The sequence below is a fragment of the Pholcus phalangioides genome, unplaced genomic scaffold, assembly GCF_987345545.1.
Source record: "Pholcus phalangioides strain wild (caught in Gottingen) unplaced genomic scaffold, Ppha-v1.0 ptg000002l_1, whole genome shotgun sequence".
Lineage (NCBI taxonomy): Eukaryota > Metazoa > Arthropoda > Arachnida > Araneae > Pholcidae > Pholcus > Pholcus phalangioides.
In genome coordinates this window covers 2,774,061-2,795,916 of record NW_028301595.1, presented here as the reverse complement: position 1 = coordinate 2,795,916, position 21,856 = coordinate 2,774,061, and the positions used below count along the sequence as shown (strand labels likewise).

Here is a 21,856-nt window from a genome sequence, read left to right as displayed (position 1 = left end):
ATTATTGAATGCTTATTTGTTTTGAATTGTATCAATGTATGTACATATCAAATTTCTTTAAAATCGGTACAGTAGTTCTACAGATAATCGACCAAGTCTGCAAATTCTCTTAATTTCTTACACCAGTGCAGCTGAGCTGCCCACTCAAAACCTTATTTTAGCTTACACACCGGGACGATTTTGATGATAGAAACTGATAAGAAAGGATTATTTGTATTATAGCCCATTATGTTGATGGATCTTGTCAATTATAGGCAGATTCTATGATTGACGGGAGGGGGGGGGGATGTCACGTGGAAGTCAGATAAAATTGCTTCAAGTAAGCTGAGTTTGAAACCAGTCATCTCAGAGATGAAGGATCAGATCTGTTGCTTCATTCAAATTTCAACCATTCCCAGAACAATGCAGAAGATGAAATTTCAGAACATTACTAAAAACACTTTAATCTCGAAATTTCTTTTCTAATTTTGTAGAAATAGGCAGTTTACTACAAACTTGCGGCACCTTAACTGATATTGAAATTGTTGAATGTATGGCTGATTTGGGTTATGAAAATACAGAAGATGCTTGAGAGGAATTAAGAAAAAAAGACAGTGAAAGATGCTGAATATGCTATAAAAACACTGCACCATTTACTGGCGCAAACCACAAAGATAGGGCCCAAAATATTTACAGCTCTTGCTAGCAAGGCTACACCTAGGAGAGAGCAGGTGGGACTGGGCCGGGAGGGGGGGGGGTGCAAATTTCACCCTTTAACTTCACCTCCAACATTACAAGGAGTAGTTTTACTTTTTAGAGTGTTTTTCCTTTCTTACGAAAAGCACTATTCCTTGAAAACTCTTTCTCAAAATTTCCTTTGGTCCCATCAATTTCGAGACAGAGAGGTTTGACTGCATTTAATGAGCACCAACAGGGAAGAGGGGTTTGAATGATGATTACACGGCCCAGGTTCTATTGACATCCTCCCCACCACCAACCCAACTTTTTGAATCTTTATCACAAACACACAAGTTATTCTACAGAATCTGTTTCTGAGGAAAAAGAAAGCATTTTCATTTCACATTTCCCATCTTAACCCACCACCCCATCGCAATTCTGCCTACAAAACCAGTGTGAGAGAAATAAGAGCATTTCAGTTTCACTTTTTGTGATACATATAAAAAATTTGCTGCACTGTAACTAAAGCAGTTTCACTTTAAAAATGGTTCCAGATAGTGTTGCATCACACTTCAAATTAAAATCAAACTCACAGTAGAAATAATGTTTCTCTTTACTGTATCAAAGTGTGATAAGAAAGTAATGATTTTTGAACTCTTAGAAAATACACTAAGAATATAGGTAAAATATCTCCTTACTTGGATAAGGTACTTGGCCATGAGTGATAAGTTCATAGAGAAGAATACCATACGACCAAACATCGGACTTGATTGAGAATTTGCCAAGCAGAGCAGCTTCCGGAGCTGTCCACTTGATTGGAAATTTCGCACCTAAGGATCAGAAAGGGAAAGAAAAACACTCAGATACGGAAATGGTAAAAATATCTTAATTCTGATTATATAAGGGTTTTTTTTTTTCCAAATCTACATTAACTTTTACTGGGAGAGAGAACCTGTTGATAAAAAAAAAAAATTTATGTAACAAAAGTTAACAGTTCTATTTAATGTCATTTTGTTGCATCATAGTGAAATCTCTATAACAGACAGTTCCCCATCAACAAACACTTTTGAAATGGGTCGAACAAGGCCTCAAAGGGTTATATAATGCAAAACAAATTTTATATATATATCAATGGACACTCCCTAGTGAACAAAACTTTTATTCGTGGTCACATAGTGTCTATTATCAAGAGTTTCCACTGTATATACATGTGAAAGATGGATTATATTGGGATTTATGATCTATTGCTGCTTTTGAAATTTTTTTTTTTATTCCTTGCTTTCTCACTTAAAAGATTGTTGCTGTGATCAAACTACTAGGCACGAAGACTTTTTGCAGAAATCCTATATTGCACGGTGGTCTTAACAACCACATTTTCTCAAATGGAGATAGTACACTTTGTTTGGATTGAGCCTAAGTTCTGCTTCATCATAGGCAACCCAGATCATGCACATTTTTTTCCTGCTGCAGTAGTAAATTCTCTGAATTGTATCCAAAACTGGCCTGCCAACTCTCTGGATTTGGGCGGTAGACTCTGGATTTGTTAACCCTACCTCCCACTTCTGGATTTGTTAAAAATTTTAGCAAAAAAAAATTAATCTTCCCTGAGCTCTGACAATGCCGTGCAATCAATGACTATGATCACCATTAGGGAAAACACCTACGGAGGGGACGGAACCTATTTAGACACATTTATGTACATTAATAAAGAGGATCTAGCAGAATCTTCTCACTTAGTTGACATCACTTCCGTGGAGCACAGCTACCAAAAAGTCTTGGTCTGACCGCATTTAAGCAAACTGACAAATGTAACCTTGTTTACTTCAAGTTTATTGCCAACCATTTATCAGGGGATGGCAGGACCATAACTAGAGGGGGCAGGGGGAGGATTCCCAGAAATGTTTGTTTTCTGTTACTAGTTTTATCTAGTTCTGAACTGGCTTTGTCTCAGGTTTCATTATGTATGACCAGTGTTCCCAAAGTGGGCAAATATTATTATCTGCGGCTTTCAGGAAAAGTATAGTAGCTATTATGTATTTATAAAAGAACCGCTGAGATGCAAACATCAATGGTCAACATCTCATCGCGATGCCCCTGATAGAGGTTGGTGACACCCCTAAGAGCCACAATGCTCACTTTGAGGAACACTGCTGTAATGGAAACATTTTTTAATGAATTTGTGCAAGTTCATGAATTACTCAAACTCAAGAATAACATCTGTGTGGAAGTGCCAAAATATGAATTACGCATGATCAATATTGAATTTTTGTGTTAAAAGGTCATATATAGAAAGTGCTTTTGACACAATGGATGGTTCAAACATAGAGATCGATTTGAGCCACCTCGTTGGGCAATTTGTCTGTTGTGGACTTTGTGTTTGTATTTTCGATGTTGTCCAAAAATAAATTAAACAGTCAAAGTGTGGAAAATTTTTTTTATTGAATCCACACCGTAAGCACAATAATGTGTTTTTTTTTTCAAAATCTTAATTGACCGATTTTCATGACTTGAGTAAGACAATTGAGAGGTACTACCTATTCCTGCTTTTCAAGAATGCTATCCATATCTGCACTGATTATGACAATATAAGGATAAAAAGTGAAATTTTGGTACTATCTCTGAAAACAAGCATCATTACTCCTCCATATATTCTGAGGAATATCTGGCTAGGAGATGCATGCTCCTTCAGCATTGGATGCATTTCTTCTCACGATGGTGCCAGTTTAGTAAAAAATTTATTTTTTTGAATTGGAAATTTTTCACTGTGACTTATGCAGTGTTTTTCCTTGAAAGAAAATGATGCATGTTCAGGGATTGATTCAACTCAAATCGATTCATTAGTAAGTAAGCCTATAGTAGTATATTAATAGCATTACTCAATGATATTATCAATCATATCTCTCTCAAAGAATTTTTCCCATTGTTTCTTCAAGTTTAATTACCGTGATTTCATCTGAATTTTTTTTTTTTCAATGTTTGAGTTGAAAATTTAAATTTGTTGCAATCTAACGAGGTTTCTGATAAGTTCATAAAACAATGGTAAATATTCAGTGAGATTCATTCAGAATTATATGTAAAAGAAAATATCAATTGAAATTACTTCCCCCCCCCCCCCAGTTGATGTTCGCCAGTGTTTAATCAAGAAAGAAGTAAGTCCTGTGTTTGAAATTATGCAAAATTAAATTTTTTAAAATTTGGACCTAAATAACATTGCACTAACACTGGTGATTTGAAAGATAAATGACAGATAGCCAGAGTTCAATATAGACATGAGGAGATCTTGGACAAGGCAGGAATTTTGGACTTCCTGACTTGAGTCCAAATATTTTGGCTATCTTGTGAATAATGTTTTGTATATGAAATTATCAAAATAAAATATCACATGCCTTTTTTATTTATTCGTTTATTATCTTGCTTGGAGAAACTCCATTTTTTCCTATGAAACCCTTCACAACCGAAATAACATGACAGAAAATAAGGTAATATAACAAGAAAATACACATGAGTCCGAATTCTTTTCAGAATTTGCTCAAATAACATGCCAAAAACACCAGTGAATGTCTCACGAGGGGCTTGGTCGATAATTTCAAAAACAATTTATTTTAACGATTAAATTTTGATTTTTTTTCACACACTTTATTGTTGAACATTTCAAGTTCAAATCATTTCTTAGTGTTATTGCTAATCAAAATGAATTATTATGTACCACATTTCATTAAATGACCAATTTTGCTTCTATGAGAAAAGTAGGCAGTGGTGAGAAGGCCCTCATGAAAGACACCCTTGATTCTGACCAGTGTCTGACTTGAAGTGACATATTTTTTTAGATGTGCGTAAAATTTGGTAATCAACCCAAGTGGGATCCATCCCCAATCAGCTTCAATAATGGTTGTATTCACCCTTTGAAGATGCCACCTATAGTGTGTCAAAATGCTTTAGGAATTATTGGCTTTTTCCCTTCTCATTCACCTTTATCGTTGGTTTCTTCTTTGATTCACCAGGGAAAGGATTATTACTACACTAAATTGCAAACATTGTTTAACTGCAAACTTATAAGATTGGTAAAAGTTGAACTGACAGTCCACAGACAAAACTGAAATAATGTTTTGGCAGTATTCTAGTGATAAAGAAAAAAAAAACAAAAAAAACAACGAAATAGCTGGTGTCCCATCTGGGTCAATCTTTGATAAGAAGAAAAAGTCATAAAGCAGCAGATTGCCAGATAAATTTGGTTGCCGACCCATGCTTCAGAGAGTGTGAACACAATTGTGTATATAGTGCATTACAGCAACACCAATTCTAATTTGATTACCTAATAATAAATTCACTGGAACTCAACTCATCTCTCAACACCTTACTCTGTACTCCATGTCAGATTAGAACACAAAATTTAAGTCCAATATGTGTTGGTGGGAATAATTTCGTGTAAAATAAAATTTCCGGATATGCAATTTCATAGGAGTAGGTAGCACATATTAAGTCTAGTTTAAATTGTTTCAAGAATGTGTAAGGTGCAGTTGACAATGAGGGGGGGGGGAGATGTAAATAATATAGTAATAATAATAATGGACAGTCCTCGTCAGCAGAAAAAATTTCCAGTCCCATGTGAGTGTCCATTATTGAGTGAGAGGTTTTAATGTTGCTCGAAATTTTTCAGGTGCGAGATGTTTCAATGCAGTCCCAAATCTTTCACAAAAAAATTGGAATCACTTACATATCCAATTGTGAGAATTTGAGAGGGCTGCTTAGTAAGCGATAATCATCACACTTAGAAAATATCAATTAATGAAATTGTTTTTATTAAAACTAAGCCACAATTATAGTTGTGTCAGTGTTTTTTTAAAAAATAAAATTTTATTATTGATAGGCATTTTGTAAGTATGATGCGAATATTACTCTGGCTGCAATCAATGTAAATATGCGCATCTGTTTTGTGAATTATAATTTTATAATTCACAAATTTAATTTTTTTCATGTTTTATAATGAAGTTTACTGTAATCTTTTGAAACTTTACTGTAATTTTTTTTTATTGTAATTATTTTCGAATTTTTAACCCTTTTTATACTACCCTCTTGCACAAAAACACGATGCAAAAAAAATCGAAAATTTGTCACTGCCTATCTTAATTTTTTTATATGGATTTTTAACATCACTTCCATGGGGAAATGGAAAATTTTGTCTTTGAAAAGGGGGGACGATAAGCTGAATCATTTTGGGAGAAACACTGATTTAGATGTATAATTCTGATATGAAAACGAGTATTTATTCAGAGCTTTCAGTAATTCAAGTTAGTTATGGCCCTGATTATAGATAATCAGGTCTCTACTGTACTTCACATCTAAAAAATATGGTTGAAAAAATATTTTTTTGCTATTCTTTAAAATTGAATGTGCGTGTGTGTTCTATTCAACACGTATATATTCTAAAGCAGGATTTTTTATTACCTTGCCGCGCAGTGTACTCAGAATCTTCTATTATCCTAGCTAGACCAAAATCTGCTACTTTGACAATATTGTTTTCCCCAACCAGTATATTCCTGGCTGCTAAGTCTCTGTGAATCAACTGTTCACGTTCTAAGTAAGCCATGCCGCTGGCAATCTGAAAATATCCATAAAATGCACAGATACATTAATTAGCAGGGGAAAAAAACAAAACAATTGTAATAAATCTAATCTTTGCCAATGAAACTTGCTGAATTCAATAAAGGCAAACATTTTACTTATAGCATAGACTACAATAAGAATGTTTTTTACTCATTTTTGGTGGTTTATAACAGTATCATTATAGAGAGATCCTTGAAGTAGTAGTATAATCAAACCTTGTTAATAAGTTACTATTCACAGACCAAAAATATGACCTCGTAAGCAGAGTAAGCCATGGACACACCGATTCCTGTCTCCCTACATACAAAATATTACCTTTTTTGAATTTTAAAAACTCACAAATTTTTCTGCGTGTTTATGGAAACCAAAGTATTGTCATCTTGTACGACAGTTTAATTATTTTGAAACACAATATAAATATGAAGTTCATATGAAAAATCCTTTACGAGTTTGAAAAAAAAAGTTTATTTTTTACTGAAAAAAACACTGGTGAGTTTTGTTTGTGTGGAATTGGTAGTCAAAGAAGCAATGCTTTTCTCCAAAGAAGATAGAAATCAAAAGTCTCTGTCTGTCGTGCTTTCTAGTCCAGATGAAAATTACCTTAATAGGTCGATTTTTCATATTCTTCCGCTATAATGCTGCTTTGTCTTCAAAGGTGAACGAACTTTTTTTTTTTTTTAATTTGGAGAACATTCTGATAGTAGGGCGAACACAGGGTTACAGATGATTGACAATCATCCAGTCAAGATTTGTTTAAAATGTCAAAAAGACAATAAAATATTAAGCGGCCGCAGCTTAATCAAAACTTTTTCTTCCTCTCTCTCTCTAAAAAAAAGTGAATTTCTGCCATGGATACTTTTTCAGCAAAAGCTGGCCAAGAACTACCTCAAAAAGAAAAAAACTATTCCCACTGAACCATTCTCAAATAAGAAATAGCCCAATGTTGAAAGAATCGGTCAACAAGCCTGCACTGAAAGGTGAGGATGAGGAATGAATTCTCCAGTAACTTCTGCTTTTGAAATGCTACGTAGATTTTTGACATAGTAAGTGTATATTGTACAAAAAGTTTCCGATTCAAATGGTAATTTTTAAAGCAGTGCTTGTACAAAAGTGGCCTCTTGAGTGGAATTGGGTGATGCATTATCAGGAGTTTAGTAACATTAGAACCCCCCCCCCCCCCACAGAGGACAATTGGGATTTCCAAAAAGTGACCTGGTAAGCGGAGTGACACGTTACCTGGGTGAGGTACTAACAAGGTTTGACTGTGCATATTACTTTACATGTTCAACCCTCCAGCCGTAGGTGGTTTTTGGATTTTTCCATACAATGGAAAAATACAAATGGAATTTTTCTATTCCATTTTATCTACTATGTATATAGAACATGATAATAGCGTAATCTGCAAAATTTTATAACGTATGTGAAACATGATATTCATGTTGCTCGCAGCCAGAAGTTAAAAAAAAAATTAGGATGAGTACAAAAAAAATTACCTGGGCTGCCATGTCAATAAGAGCAGGAAGCCTTAGATTTTTACCTTCTTTATTTCTAAGGTAATCTAAAAGGCTACCATTCACCATGTATTCCGTCACAATCAAGATGGGTTCTTCTTTGGAGCACACAGCAAACAGCGATACCAGTTTTTCATGTCGAAATTTCTTCATTATCGTTGCTTCCTGCAAAAATGCAGAAGGAGCCATTGTTCCTGACTTGAGCGTTTTTACAGCAACTTCTGTAGTTCCTTTCCATTTCCCTGCAGAGTTAAAAGAAAAAATATATAACCTGTTCTTAAATGTGACCTAAACACAGATTAAAGAAATGAATATATGCAGCATGTATGCAACAATGTTTGTTCACAACTTTGCTTCAAAAGACAAGCATATTGCATAGAAAATTTTGTTTTAATGAATTCAGGAATGTAGTAGCTCAGTGGCGATTCAACAGAGGAAATTTAACCACAGTGAAAATCCTACCTAGCGATATTCACTATAATGAAAATCACTTATATAATATTACATTCTTGTCCTGATGCGCTTTTTCATAGTGTTGATATATTCCCATCTACAACAATAACTCTTTTAGAATGATATGTTTCTTCAGTCTCTTGAGTGTGTATAATTATCAGCAAATAAAGTATCGATGCAATGAATACTAGAATTACAGTATCACATTTTTGATTAGCTTGTGAGATAAACACACACTTACCATACCACACATCTCCAAAGTTGCCACTACCCAATTTACGTATAAGCTGTAGAGATGACCGTGGTATTTCCCAACCATCCCTTGTGTCGGGAGATAGGTCCCACAAATGAGGTTTAGGCTTTGGACAAGGAATTGTGAGCTTATGACACAATCCATTTGCACCTTCTGTAGAAAAGGAGAAAAAAAAAAGATAAACAGTAAAGTAATGAAAATTAATGCTATAAGATCAATAACTTTATCACAGTTATGAATAATCAAAATAATGATGATGATAATAATAATGGACTTCGATACATGCATAACACGAAGAAAAACTATTTCTTTTTCACCAAAATGTGCCTGAATTTGAAATTACGAGTTAAATGAGTGAAGACACTAAGAAAAGTATACTCAATGGCAAAAAATAAAATAATGGCTCGTCAGTCAATTGACTATCATTACTGAACCACACATGCAACTTGTAAAAATTCCTCTGATAAATTTTTAAATTTTCAATGCACTAGTTTGAACTGGAGATGTATGTGTGTGGTGGCACCACACACAACAAACATTACTAGACGTGCCAACTTTTGAAATCTAGAAATCCGGAGATTCTCCCCCCCCCCCCGACACTCATAGACTCGATCACAAAAAAGTTCATAAAAAATCAAAAAAAAATTGAATAAATTAAGAAAAAGTTACATTCTTCCCCCCCCCCCTCAAGGCAGGTTCTGCATTGCCCCTGAGAAGAATGTAATTCCATGTCAGTCTTTCCATGCAGAATAAAGAAATCACATCTACATACTGTTCATTAAGTATAAGTGATTGATAATCTTGGGTTTATGAATTCTTAAAAGCTTTATATTTAGCTGTATATAGCTTAAAGTTTTATATTTGCTTTCTGAAGATGTTTAATCGGAAGAAACGATTTAAAAAAATTCAAATTACAAAGCTGCAGGACGAAAAAACGTGCTTACCGCATGGCTATTAATGGATTACAGTAACGATTATACAGGAATTTCGGCAACCAAGGTCATGCCCCTGATAAATGATTGCCAATAAACGCTACTAAAACGAAGTCGCGTCTTTGCCAGTTGCTTAAATGCGGTCACAGAGACTTTTTTTACCGCTGCTCAATGGAAATGACTACAGCTATCCTCTATGAGTGTTTTCCCTCACAGCAACAGTAATCATTATTGACGCCACGACAACGTGAAAGCTCATGTAAAATCTAATTTTCTGCGAAAATCCGGAGAGCGGGAGGAAGGATGAAAAATCCGGTGTCTCCCGCCTAAATCGGGAGAGTTGGCAGGTCTGCATTACACAGAAACAAACTTCACATCAGGTTCATTATACGTACATGCACATTCCAGCATGTACCAATTCATTAGAGGTTTCACAGAAGAATATGGACGAGGTGCATGCGGTTTAGTAGTAGATGTATGTGTGTCTCCCTCTGAAAGATTTATAAATATGTTAGTGCTGTGCTTGAAGTGTCACATCATCTATCTTCTTAATCAGATGTGAAAGTGGCAGATATCTGAATTTTTGTATTTTTAGGTATCTTGTTGAAGGTATGCCTGCTCTCAATAGAGCATGTGTTCTTAACCTTTTATCTTTCACAAACCCTTAGTACTGATAGGATACAGGCCAGTAACTCCACTTCGCCAATAGGATGAAGGCCATGGACCTCTCTACAGAATAATATTCAGCACATAATAAAAATTTAAAAACAGTAAGTTACTGTTTTCTCATTCAAGCTCACAGACCCCAACCTGAAAACTCTCCTAAGACCTCCAAAGGGTCTGCGGACAGATTGTGTTAGAATAACTCCTGTAGAGACTTTTTTCAATGAGAGACAGGCTCGCAATTTTGAGCTTTCAGACAATCTCGCCAAAAAGTCAAAAAACCTACAGTGGCAAACAATACTGCGCTGCTGGCAAGTATTGAACCCGAACTCTTATGACCACACAGTGGAATTAGAATTGACTGAACTACATATGGATTTTTATTAAAGCTTTCTCACCTGTATAGTAAGAAACAAGTTCTTGCAGACTGACAAAAGTCTTGCGAGTCGTTACGTAATAGCCTCCATTGTCCATCGCTTTGATTTTGTAATGCTTTACATGGTCACCCTTCTGCGGTTCCCAATCTTTTATGGATAATGAATAGGCACCTGAAAATACAAATGAAAAAAAAAAGTTATTTTAATGGCACAAAATTCACCAAATTGTAACTAACAAAACTCAACTTCAAATCTGAAATGAATTTACGCAAAATTCTTGTGGAACAGAAATGACAGCAGAGATTATAAAATTTTTAGACTAGAATGCGGGACTTGAGAAAAACTGTTTCCTATTATTTCATTTAATGTATCGGCCATGGAACAATAGATCATTATATTGACGAGTTTATTTTAATTGACAAAAACTTATAAAGAGAAAGAATATAATGATTTTTTTTTATGTTTACACTTATTTAAGCATTACATTACCCATTACATAGATGAAAATATGTATCACAATTTGTCTGCAGCACTAATAGATTTTTAATTAAAACAATATTTAAAGACAAATAATCAAAAAAATTATTGACCTGGAATATTTCATTAACACCCAAAATTAAATGCTTCAAAAATGTTCTATCGTAGATATGTCAGAGAGAAACTTCCATCTAACACCCCTAAAAGGAACCACTTTTACTTTGCATAGAACAGATAATTTGTTTTTCTTTGCAATGATTGTTCAGAACTGGGTTTAAGCTACGGTCGCATTTTTCGCAAAATGCAAAAATCTCAGAATGCGAAAAAAGTAGTAGCCACTTTCGCAAAAATGCATACATGAGGTACACAATGAGTAGACATCCAACCATCAATCATTAAATTCGGGGTCATTCAAGTATTACGTCCGCATCGGGCGGGGGGGGGGGGATTTCAGCAGGAAAGGAGGGGGGTTGAAGGTTGCTGATGTCATCAACCACCCTTTTTGAAGGTATGAAATATTTTAAGCTGCTGACGAAATTCTGCTGACAAGGGGTGGAGGGGTCAAAAATGGCTAAAAATCTGCTGACGTAGATGGCAGTAATACTTGAATGGCCCCCTTAGCATTGTAGCATTTTGCTAAAGCTTTTCCCCTCATTTTCGCTTTTTTGCGAAAGGAATTTTTTATCCAGCTTAAACCCTGGTTCAGAAGGTACATTGGACCAACTAGACGACCCATAAAAAAAGATTCAGTGAACATCTGAGAAATGTTAATAACCATGAAGTGGGAAGATCTGGCATTGCATCTCATTGTTGAGAGCAAACTCCAAATATCTGCTATATTTCTATAAAGATATGCACATCAAAATTTTCAAGGACATACTAGTGGATGGCATGGAAACAACCCCACCCCCCAAAATTTCATTGCCATAGTTGATTTTATTTTATAGAAAATGCCTGTACTAGCAGCATGGGGTTACCAAGTGGACAGCCAAATCCAAACTACCCAGTTAGACAATCATGATGATAGCAAATGAGAGGTAACATGAGGAAAGCAATGGACGTTTCATTGTTGTAGAAGTTTGAGATTGTTAGCTACATCATTTTAATTAATGCCTTTGCATCCTGTAGTGCCAAAACATGTCAGGTTATTAATTTTCTTTGATTAACTTATCTTTAAACATTTTTTTAATTGAAAATTTATCATCCCTGATAGAACCCTGAACAGCTATCACATTTTACACAAATGAGAACTTTTTAAAGCAGCAGTGGACTTTGTCATGTATACATATGGACCTACTGCGCTCTGCCATTGCTGGATTCGTAACTCGCCTGCAATGTGTTATCCCCTGTGGTGGTCATGTGGAACACATATAGTGCTGTAATAACGATTTGGAGGCATTCTGTTCGTTATTTGCGTATCTTTTATTTGACTTGTGTATGTCAGTGCCACCTATCGGCTGTTTTTTTCCTGTCTTAAAAAAAATTCCCATGACTTAGCGATGCTAACCCTACAAACCATTTTTTATTTCAGGTTTTTTTCCAGCTTTTATGAATTTTTAAAGTTTCTATGTGCAGTTTTGTGTGTGTGGCCACCCTATATTTTAAAAAATTTTCCCCCCTAACAAAATCATAACCAGAATCTTGATATTTTCATTAATTTACTCAAATTGAAAACTACAGTAGAACCTTGATTACTCGACATTTCTTATTCCAATGGTTGGCACAATACTAAACCAAATGGGGAGAAACCTCTATAACTCTACATAAAGATGGGTAAACTCAGTTTAAGTCAACTATGATTTGTACAGTGTTATCACAACCAATTTTTTGAAATTGCCAAAGTGTTCGCCAGTTTAGAAATGTTTTATGATTTTGCTATAGTAAATTTCAGCAATTACTTGCTTCATTGTTTTTTATCGTTTGTTGGTTGAAAATAGTCCTTTGCACTTTGGAGGGTAGGGTCACTTTTCATTGTTTAGAACTTGAAAACTCAGCCCATTGACTAGGAAAAGTGACAGATAAATGTGGATATCTGAAGGTTTTGAGCAAGATAGTGGAGTAAGCTAGATCAAAATTTTGAAGTCGGAATAAGAAAGTTTAGTTTTCAACAATTGTACTGCTCATTCAGAAATAACAAATATTTTCGATTTTTTTTCACCCTAATTCAAGATTATTCAGAAAATTTTCATTCAGATAAATTTACAAATTTCAAATTGCAGATAATTTTTTTTTTGCCAATTTGATGATGAAATTGAAGTGTTCATGGTTACATAAGCAGTATTTAAAAATTGTGAGATAAGATCAAATGGAACCTAGCTAAGTTTGAGAAAATTGAAATGGTTGTGGCAGAAGAACTACTGTAATTTTTTGTGTATAATCTGTACATGTAAATTTTGCTGCTTCAAGAAAAATATCCTAAAACCTGCATATAAAAATTTCATGCAATAATTATGAAATCCTAATGAATGGAAAGGTTTGTTGTTCATAATTTTTTTTAAAACAAATGACAGTTCTCAAGGGAACAGATATTTTATCAATATTATGCTGAGCTGAACTTGGAAAGAACCCCAGGCCCTCTTGCAGACTGGGCAAGCATGCTACCATCTACACCACTGGAGACACGACCCTGCCTTTCTTACTTTGTGTCTTCAGTGGTGAAGATGGTAGCATGCTTGCCCAGTTTAAAAGAGGGTCTGGGTTTGAGTCCTGGTGGAGACCAGATGACTTTTTTTTTCCTTAAGTTCACCTCAGCATAATATCCAGAAAATGTTTCTTTGAAGTATTGGACTAAGAAAAAAGTAGTCTGTCTCTGAAATGACAGTTCTTTTACTGGAATGCCAATAATTTTTGTTTATTTCAATCATTTTCAAAAATATTAATATTTTAATCCCATAAGGGGAAAAAAAAGCTACATTTAATATGCAGTAGTTTAAGAAATCTGCACTAAGAAATTTATGGGTTGTTTTAAAACATAATTGGCAGATGGCAGATTATAAGCAGAAATAAAACTCTAACCTATTTATAATGTTAATTGTGTGTGAATTCAATTTTTTAACTCCATAAGAGAAGCTTTATGAAATTTAATTAACAAGTTTTTAGTTGGTGAGATGTGAATGGTAAACTTAGATAGCACGAAACTAATAAAGCAAATTAAATCTGTCATTTAACTTAAAACACTTGTTTAAGATTTTTTTTTTTTTACATCCTTTCTTTTTGTTTTGTCACTTTTTGTCAATTAAAAATTGGTTTCAGTCTGAATTTTTGTGACTTATAAACAATAATTGACAAATCTCATGCAATGAGCATGCAGAACAAATCATGCAATTGTTTGTTCATGCAGAGAAATAATAGATTTTCGAACAACCTTTTGTAGTACCTGATGTTTGTTCACTGTTCCTGATCAGAAATGCACCTCTGGGATTTGAAGGCAGCATCAAGATTTTTTCTGCTTCCTTTCTAGAAATCCTCCCGAAAAACCAGCTGTAAAAAAAGAGGGGAAGATAAAAATAACTTGTAGTATGCAAACAACAAAAAACATTGAAAGAAAATGGTGTAAAAAAAGAGAAAAAGCGTGTAATCACTATGTTTATAGTTAGAGCTTCGTGGTTCTCAACCCATTTCAGGCCATGCTCCCCTAAAGCATCTATGAAATCCTGATGTCCCTACCATCAGGGCCATAACTATAAATTCAACCAAGAGGGGTACCACTCCCCCACCCCCTCTGTTAAACTTCATAGTTCCAAAGCAAAGGTTTTTTTGTGCAAAAAAACACTTTTTGCTTTGCACCCTTAGATTTTGCAACCCAGAGACCCCCCCCCCCCCCCAGTTCTCTTTCTTTCCCACATGATTTGTAATTTTGGTTATTAAAAAATAAACTCGTGTCGGGGAGAACCAAAACAGTCATTTACTTTGTCAGAAACATTGGTTTTTAATGAGAGGTCCTTGGAGAGATTTTGGGAAGGTCTTGAGCTTGAAGGAGAAAATGATTTACTTGTTTTTGCATTCCTATATGCAGAACATCATTTTTTATTTTATAAAAGGGAAGAGGGGGTTAGAGAGTTCTTCATTCTTCTACATTTCATTAGCACAAAAGAGTCCATGGACCTCGCCTTACTAGCACAAGTGTTCAGGGAACACAAAATGTTAAGAACCCCCTCGCCAAATTCCTTCCACAGAAAACACAAAATAAAAGAGAGAAGTCATCATGAAATTGTTTAAAAAGTGTAAATTTGAACCAATATAAAAATGGTGGGAGTTTTGAAAAGTTTCAGGCCATAATAGAATACAATATAAAATTGCCCCCCCCCCCTCCCAAAAACCAAATTGCCCCACATTGGGAATCACTGGGTTAGCAGCGTTCATTCAAAGTTCATTTTTTAAACTAATTATTCTCAATGCATTTGGATCCTCTGACCATTTTCATTTTAGTTGTACCACAGTCATTTTATGCACAGGGGGTTGGAGGGGGGGGGGGGGGGGAGAAGTAAATTATTCCAGAAATTACAGTTTATAACAGATTCAACACTGCTTCTACGTGTCTCATACTGATAGATTGGTGAGCTAACCACAAAATATAGAAACTTCTTGAGTTAGTCATGTATCTGTGATTATCTCTGTGCCATCACTGTTTCACAAGTGGAAGTAGTGTAGTATATTAACTTTTCTCGGAAAGCCATATGCTTGTACACTCATGTGTTCATTGGTGTACACAAAACGGGGGTTCTAACCCCCCCCCCCCCGAGCCAAGATTATAGTGTTATTTTGCAGGACCCCCCCCCCCCCGAAGAAAAAAAATCTGAACCCCCTCGAGAAAATTCTGCGTACGCCTACGCATGTGTTATTGCAATCACTCTTTCGCTATGGACTGCAGTAGTTAAGAATAATTCTGATAAAGACTGAGCCAGTTTTCAACTAACACAATATTAGAATACCATTTGGTGTATTACATCAATACCTTACTTACCTTTGCTGCAGTGACTCTCAATGCATTTTAACTAGAAAGTATAAGAAATAATACAAAACAACATCTATACTCAATTGATAAGGTTTTTGTGGCTTTCGCTAATTGAAAGAGTTTCTCTATAGCAGGACTGCCGTCTCGATACAAGTGAATTAACTTATAAATTTTCATCTCAGAAATTCACCACTTTGATCTTCAGGAATCATTGGAAAATCAGTCAGTCAGCTGTTGGGCAGTCTTGATTGTCAATAACTGGTGATACAACTTAGTTATCTTCTGATCATGTTAAGCACTAGCACTGGAGAAATGTTGAGAGAGAAAAAATAATTTGTAATGATGACAGCCCTGTGTCTAAAGAAATTCTCTTTCTACTACACTTTTAATCAATCAAAGAACACTTAAGATAGAACAAAAGTCTAGAAACTCTATTTCTTATCTACTTCATTTGTGGTAATCATTACTCCCACCTGGTTTATGTAATAAGAATTCTCATGTGAGCATGATCATGAATCACTGGAAAGGGGGTATGTAAACCCCATCCCCTTTTTGAGTCCAGATTTCAGTGGTTTTTTTTTTTAAGTGAAAAAAAAAGGTCCCCCTCTGCTTCCATGAGAAAATCTTGCATATGCCAACGTCATGAATGTGAAATAAGTATGTATATATATACTTACTCTTCACTTTCAACTGTCTTTTCAGGAGCAACATAATTTCTAGGGACATATCCTTTCTGCTGGTTTGCTAGATGCACAGCATGCCACCAGTCTGGGTCACTAAAAAAATAAAAATTGGTACAAAATTAAATAGCTCACTTATAATTGGTGCAAAAATAAATAGGTTGCACAAAAAACCTGAATGAATATTGCAAAAATGTGTGTCCTTAATATGAAAGAAACCGGGCGGGGGGGGGGGGGGGGGGGGGTTGGAGAAACTATTTCCAATGTGTATTTTTTTTCAATCCTTTTTTTTCTTTTCATAGAAATATTAACACTGTCTACCTAGATTTTTGACAAAAAATTTTGATAATATATAATTTGAGTCCCAATGTCTCCAGAACTGAAATTTTGGTTTACAAATAGAAAAAAGAAAAGATGGGAGTGGATTCAATTTTACTGTATTGGCCAACATGTCCTCTTCAAGTATCCACCATCCTTTTTACATTTATTCTGTGTTAAGAACTTGTTGAAAATTGGTCTATAATATGCTTTAAAGAAAAGCATGAATACAGAGGATAAATACTAAACAATATCTACAAGAACTCCAAGATGCCGTAAGGGACTCATTTATCAAAGTCTAAGGCTGATGTTTTCCAGAAACAGAACAGCAATAATAGCAAAATATTTTTAGACAACAGTATTTGTAAATAAGATTAGAAAGAACTCAATGAAAAAATTATAATACATAGGTGCCAATTCCCGGACTTAAAAAATCTATAGTCTGTCATGTAATGGCGAAAAAAATGTCATACAAATAAAAGGGAAAAGTAGGGATTTTATGAGGGACTACATAGGCTGGCCATATCCTCTTCACACCTGAGTCAAAACTGACTATTAAAATTTTTTTTGATTGTGATGTGTTTATTATGTCAAAATATCCTTTAAAAAATATTTTTAATTAATTTGGGCCAATATCTTTACTACCTATTTGAGTTTTAGGTTGAGTTCTATCTAGGTTCTTTTACTCTCATTGTCTACTAGTAGAGAATGGCACCAAGCATTATTTTTTTCGGTGATGGTGTTACTTATTGTCTTTTAATGCATTTAGGGACTCTTTTATGTGCTAGCAGACACACTGGCATAATTTTGTGTTGCCCAAGAGTTCAATTCAGCTATCATACGTATAAAAAAAAATTAGGTACCGAGATGTCAACTTTTTAATTCACATGGTGCTGGGTTTTGTTTTCAAGTCCTGTTAGCATGGTGCGTACTCTTTCAACGAAAAAAAATTCAAGCACTTTTCAAGGTAAAACTTAAAAATTCAAGGACTCTTTTTTTACAAACACATATTTTTCACATGAATAGGCGCATATTTAATTTTGATTAAAACTTTCAGAGATGACATTTCTACCTACTTTATTTAATATCATCCATAATGAATAAAGAAGGCCACATACACATATATATCATACAAAACATATGACACATTGAATAACAGTTCATGCCTGTCAATTTCCTCATTGAAACGTCTCTAAATATTGCAATTAATTTTCTTTTGAAGACTAAAAAGAAGAACTCTTCTAAAGATAGAAAAAGATTAAATTATTTCTTTCATTAATTCTGAATTTATTTATTTCATTAGTGATGAAATTTTTTTTTCGTTAATTCTGGAATTTTTTCATCAATTCTGGATTTGTGTCTTTTGCTAATGCTGAAATTCTTTCTTTCATTAATACTGGATTCTTTTATTGATTCTAAAATTATTTCATTAATTCTGGAATTATTGCTTTATTAATTCTGGAAATATTGCTTTATTAATTCTGGAAATATTGCTTTATTAATTCTGGAAATATTGCTTTATTAATTTTGGAATTACCTCTTTTATCAATGTTGAAAATGTCTTTCATTAAGTTTGGAATTATCTCTCATTAATTTTGGATTTATCTTTCATTAATTTTGGATTTATCTTTCATTAATTTTGGATTTATCTTTCATTAATTCTGGAACTATCTCTTTCATTAATTTTGGAATTATCTCTCATTGATTTTGGAATCATATCATCGATACTGAAATTATTTCTTTCATTTATTGTTAAACTCCTATAAAAAACTATGGATGCCATTAGAAAATAACGGAGATGCGCCGACATTCAACACATCACATGATCTTCCAAGGAATGATGTAGACCACTGACGTCATACCAGTGGCGGTACTAGATAGTTTACGATCATAAAAAAAAAAAATTAATAAATAAAACGGCCGACAAATAACAACAGGCAATCTCAGGGAGAAAAAAAACAATCCCGACATAGAAGCGGAAAAAAACCAGCCTACAATACAAAGCCCAGCTCCCGTGAGGGTGAGAGCATGCCACCGGTGATTTACATATTGCGTCGGGCCGAGCGGTTCCACATGCACAGAGAATAAAAAGGGAAAAACATTCCAACATAGGTTTTTGGTGCCGCATGAACCGAACTGGATCATTTCGCATCGACAGAAACGTGTTACATAATCACACTACGCGTTTTTGTATTCTTACCGTGGCGCATCAGCTACTCTGTCATCTGCATGCTCCGGTTTGAAGGGAAGCATCGAGCTCGATGAAGGGAAATGAAAGAAAACCAAAATAAAGAGAAGATCGGTAAAACGAGTGGCGCACAATGCATTTGACTCCTCCAGAAACAGTCGGCCAATCACGCCCGACGTAAAACACTGCCGTGACACGACACTTGTTGCGCTCTCTAGGAAAACAGTCAAACTTCTTTTCTTATTATTAGTGGACGGTGTGTCATGCTGGGCGATTCACTTTGCACGCGGCACAGAAAACCTGCTCCTAAGAAAACCCTGCTTAAGAATAATGGGGGAAAACGTGCTTTAAATCCAATTATCCGGGGTTATTGGCTGCTAAGGCTTTTCCCCTGTGCTTTACACTTTTTTAAGGACGTCACGGAGTAAAAAAAAAAGTGGCGAAAACTATTTCGGAAAACACAAATTTTTCAAGGACTCTCACAGAATTCTTAAAAAAACTTTCTTTTTCAAGGACTCGTGGATTTTCAAGGACTTTCAAGGCCTTGAAAATGAACTCTTTTTTTTCAAGGTTTTCAAGGACCGTACGAACCATGTGTTAGTGACAAGTTTTGGTGGAAGAAATCCTTGTGTCCATCGAAAGACTGATTCTGCACACACACCCAATTTTCATCATGCAAAATTGTGGTGACAGCATAGTGGCTAGATGACAAAACTGTCGATATTCAAGTTAGAGTTTTTGCAGACTCTGCCCCGATGATCTCAGGAATTATTTTAAAATTGGGGCAGGCATTCTAATCTTTTAAGATTACAAAAAAAAAAAAAAAAAAAGTGCATTTACAATCTTGTTGGAACAAAGTGAATTTACGTTGTATAGATGCTGTCTTTGAATGCTGGTAGGTAGCCAAGAAAGTACTGTAGCATGAAACCCGCAAGGGAGAAAACTCTCCTAAAATTGGGAAATTCAGTATACTGCCCCTTTCATTCAGGGGATTCAATTAGATATCTCGTCAGCTTATTCCTCAACAATCCACGGGTTATGTCAATACAATAAAGTAAATTGCTTCATTTGTACTTCAAAGTCGTAAAACTACTTTTCAAGGTCGGGTGATCATTATAGAAGGTAGAAAGGGGGGAAGAAAAAGGTGTTTTTCTTTGTTTTTTTTTCCCTTCAAACTAGAAAAGAATGCATGTCACATGAACTAAATTTTTATGCCTCCTTTTCCAAAATGCTGGGTGTTTGACATGCTATACCTCTGCATGTGCCTCAGGCCTTAACTAGAAAAAAAAGAATTATTACGAACCATTAAAAATGAGGTACACATATTATGTATCACTAGAGCAAAGAGGTTATAACCCATTTCCTGGGACATTTCCATAATTATGGCCATCCTAACTTTTTTTAAGATGTCCTGTTTTTCACTGTCCTGTTTCCAACGAAACCAGATTGAATTTTTATTCTTCTTCACTAAAATCTTGTGAACGATCACACATACCCATAATGTGATTTATATTGTGATGAATTTGAATATATAATGCAAATAGGGAAAAAACTGGAGTAAAATGAATGTCACTGAATGAGCAAGATTACCTGTCACTTAAAATACCTAAGCGATCTCCTTTGCGGAAGCTCAAATCACCTTGATCACGAGCATTGTAAGTGTATAATGCCACAACAACTTTCACTAAAAAAAATTGATATCAAATTAAATTATTGTGTATAACATAAAAGAAAAATGTCAAATACTACATGAATACATGATACAAAACCTCAAAAATATGAGAAGATATACTTTTATTAAATGCAAAACTTAATTCTTTTTCGTACAAGCAGAGACACGTATATCTCATAAATATATCATCAACTATTATCAAGTTTTATCATATTATTAACAAGCACTTGATTTTATATTACCACTGCAATATGAACAAGATTTGATATGACCACTACTTCTACTTAGCTGTACATGAATCTTGTATACATTCCTTTATGGAATTTTTCCAACGAATTAGTAAATGTAGGAATGTGTGTTTGCCTGAGTTTATGTGTAGCCCTAACAAAGTTTTGTCATCTGAATTGTGCTGGTTTCGTGTTTTTACTCATGGGCTTGATATGTGCAAAAAACTAAAAATATCATGGCATACAATACTCACAGCAAGCATTTCCTTGCCTAGAGCCATCTTGAGTGAATGAATTTATAGAAATACTTGGTGGATGATGATGCTGATTGACTTCTCTGTCATTATAACCGCCATACCCACTGTCTCCTCGTACATCGTTACAATGAGTATTGTCCACCGTAATTTCAGGATTATCCCTTGTAGCAGTGGGAATCTCCTGGAGGCGGTCCTCCTTCTTTGTGCAGATGCTACCCATGATGGTAGTGCAGCAAGGGTGGAAAGGACTTTTTCAAAACTATTCAGCATTAAAAAAAAGATTCTATAAAAATAACCAATAGCAAAATTATAAGAAATCTTTCATGTGTATATATATCACTTTATAAAATACTGGGGATGTATGTACCACAATCTGATTCTTAATAACTGATCATTCCTATGCAAGAATCGGTTCATAAGAAGCACATTAAGAAATGAGCTGGGAATGCAACCATGGTGTGATTATGTAATTCTTAAGGTCACATAACAATGGAAAGGCCAAAAAATATCCCCCCCCCCCCAGGGTGTTTTACCACTAACCAATCACAGCCTTGTGTCGTCCATTAACAATAACGCATTGACAAAATGAGGAAAGAAAATGTTATTGCAAAAAAATGGAGTTTATTCAAGAAA

The 21,856-nt window shown here is 34.8% G+C and overlaps 1 protein-coding gene across 8 annotated transcripts in view; it reads right to left on the bottom strand.

The window, feature by feature from the left end:
• Positions 1-21,856, bottom strand: part of Src64B (Tyrosine-protein kinase Src64B) — a 48,006-nt gene that overhangs the window by 9,768 nt on the left and 16,382 nt on the right. For 2 of the 8 annotated variants that reach the window (XM_089237088.1, XM_089237096.1), the window contains 9 exons: positions 21,221-21,506; positions 20,658-20,751; positions 16,559-16,657; positions 14,292-14,407; positions 10,472-10,621; positions 8,467-8,631; positions 7,755-8,014; positions 6,103-6,256; positions 1,356-1,487 (listed from right to left, as the gene is read on the bottom strand). In XM_089237088.1, coding sequence (XP_089093214.1) covers positions 1,356-1,487; positions 6,103-6,256; positions 7,755-8,014; positions 8,467-8,631; positions 10,472-10,621; positions 14,292-14,407; positions 16,559-16,657; positions 20,658-20,751; positions 21,221-21,443 — 1,393 coding nt within the window. In that variant the 5' untranslated portion in view covers positions 21,444-21,506. The remainder of the gene's footprint in view (positions 1-1,355; positions 1,488-6,102; positions 6,257-7,754; positions 8,015-8,466; positions 8,632-10,471; positions 10,622-14,291; positions 14,408-16,558; positions 16,658-20,657; positions 20,752-21,220; positions 21,507-21,856) is intronic. The other 6 variants (XM_089237124.1, XM_089237133.1, XM_089237074.1 and 3 more) reach the window with 3 other exon arrangements.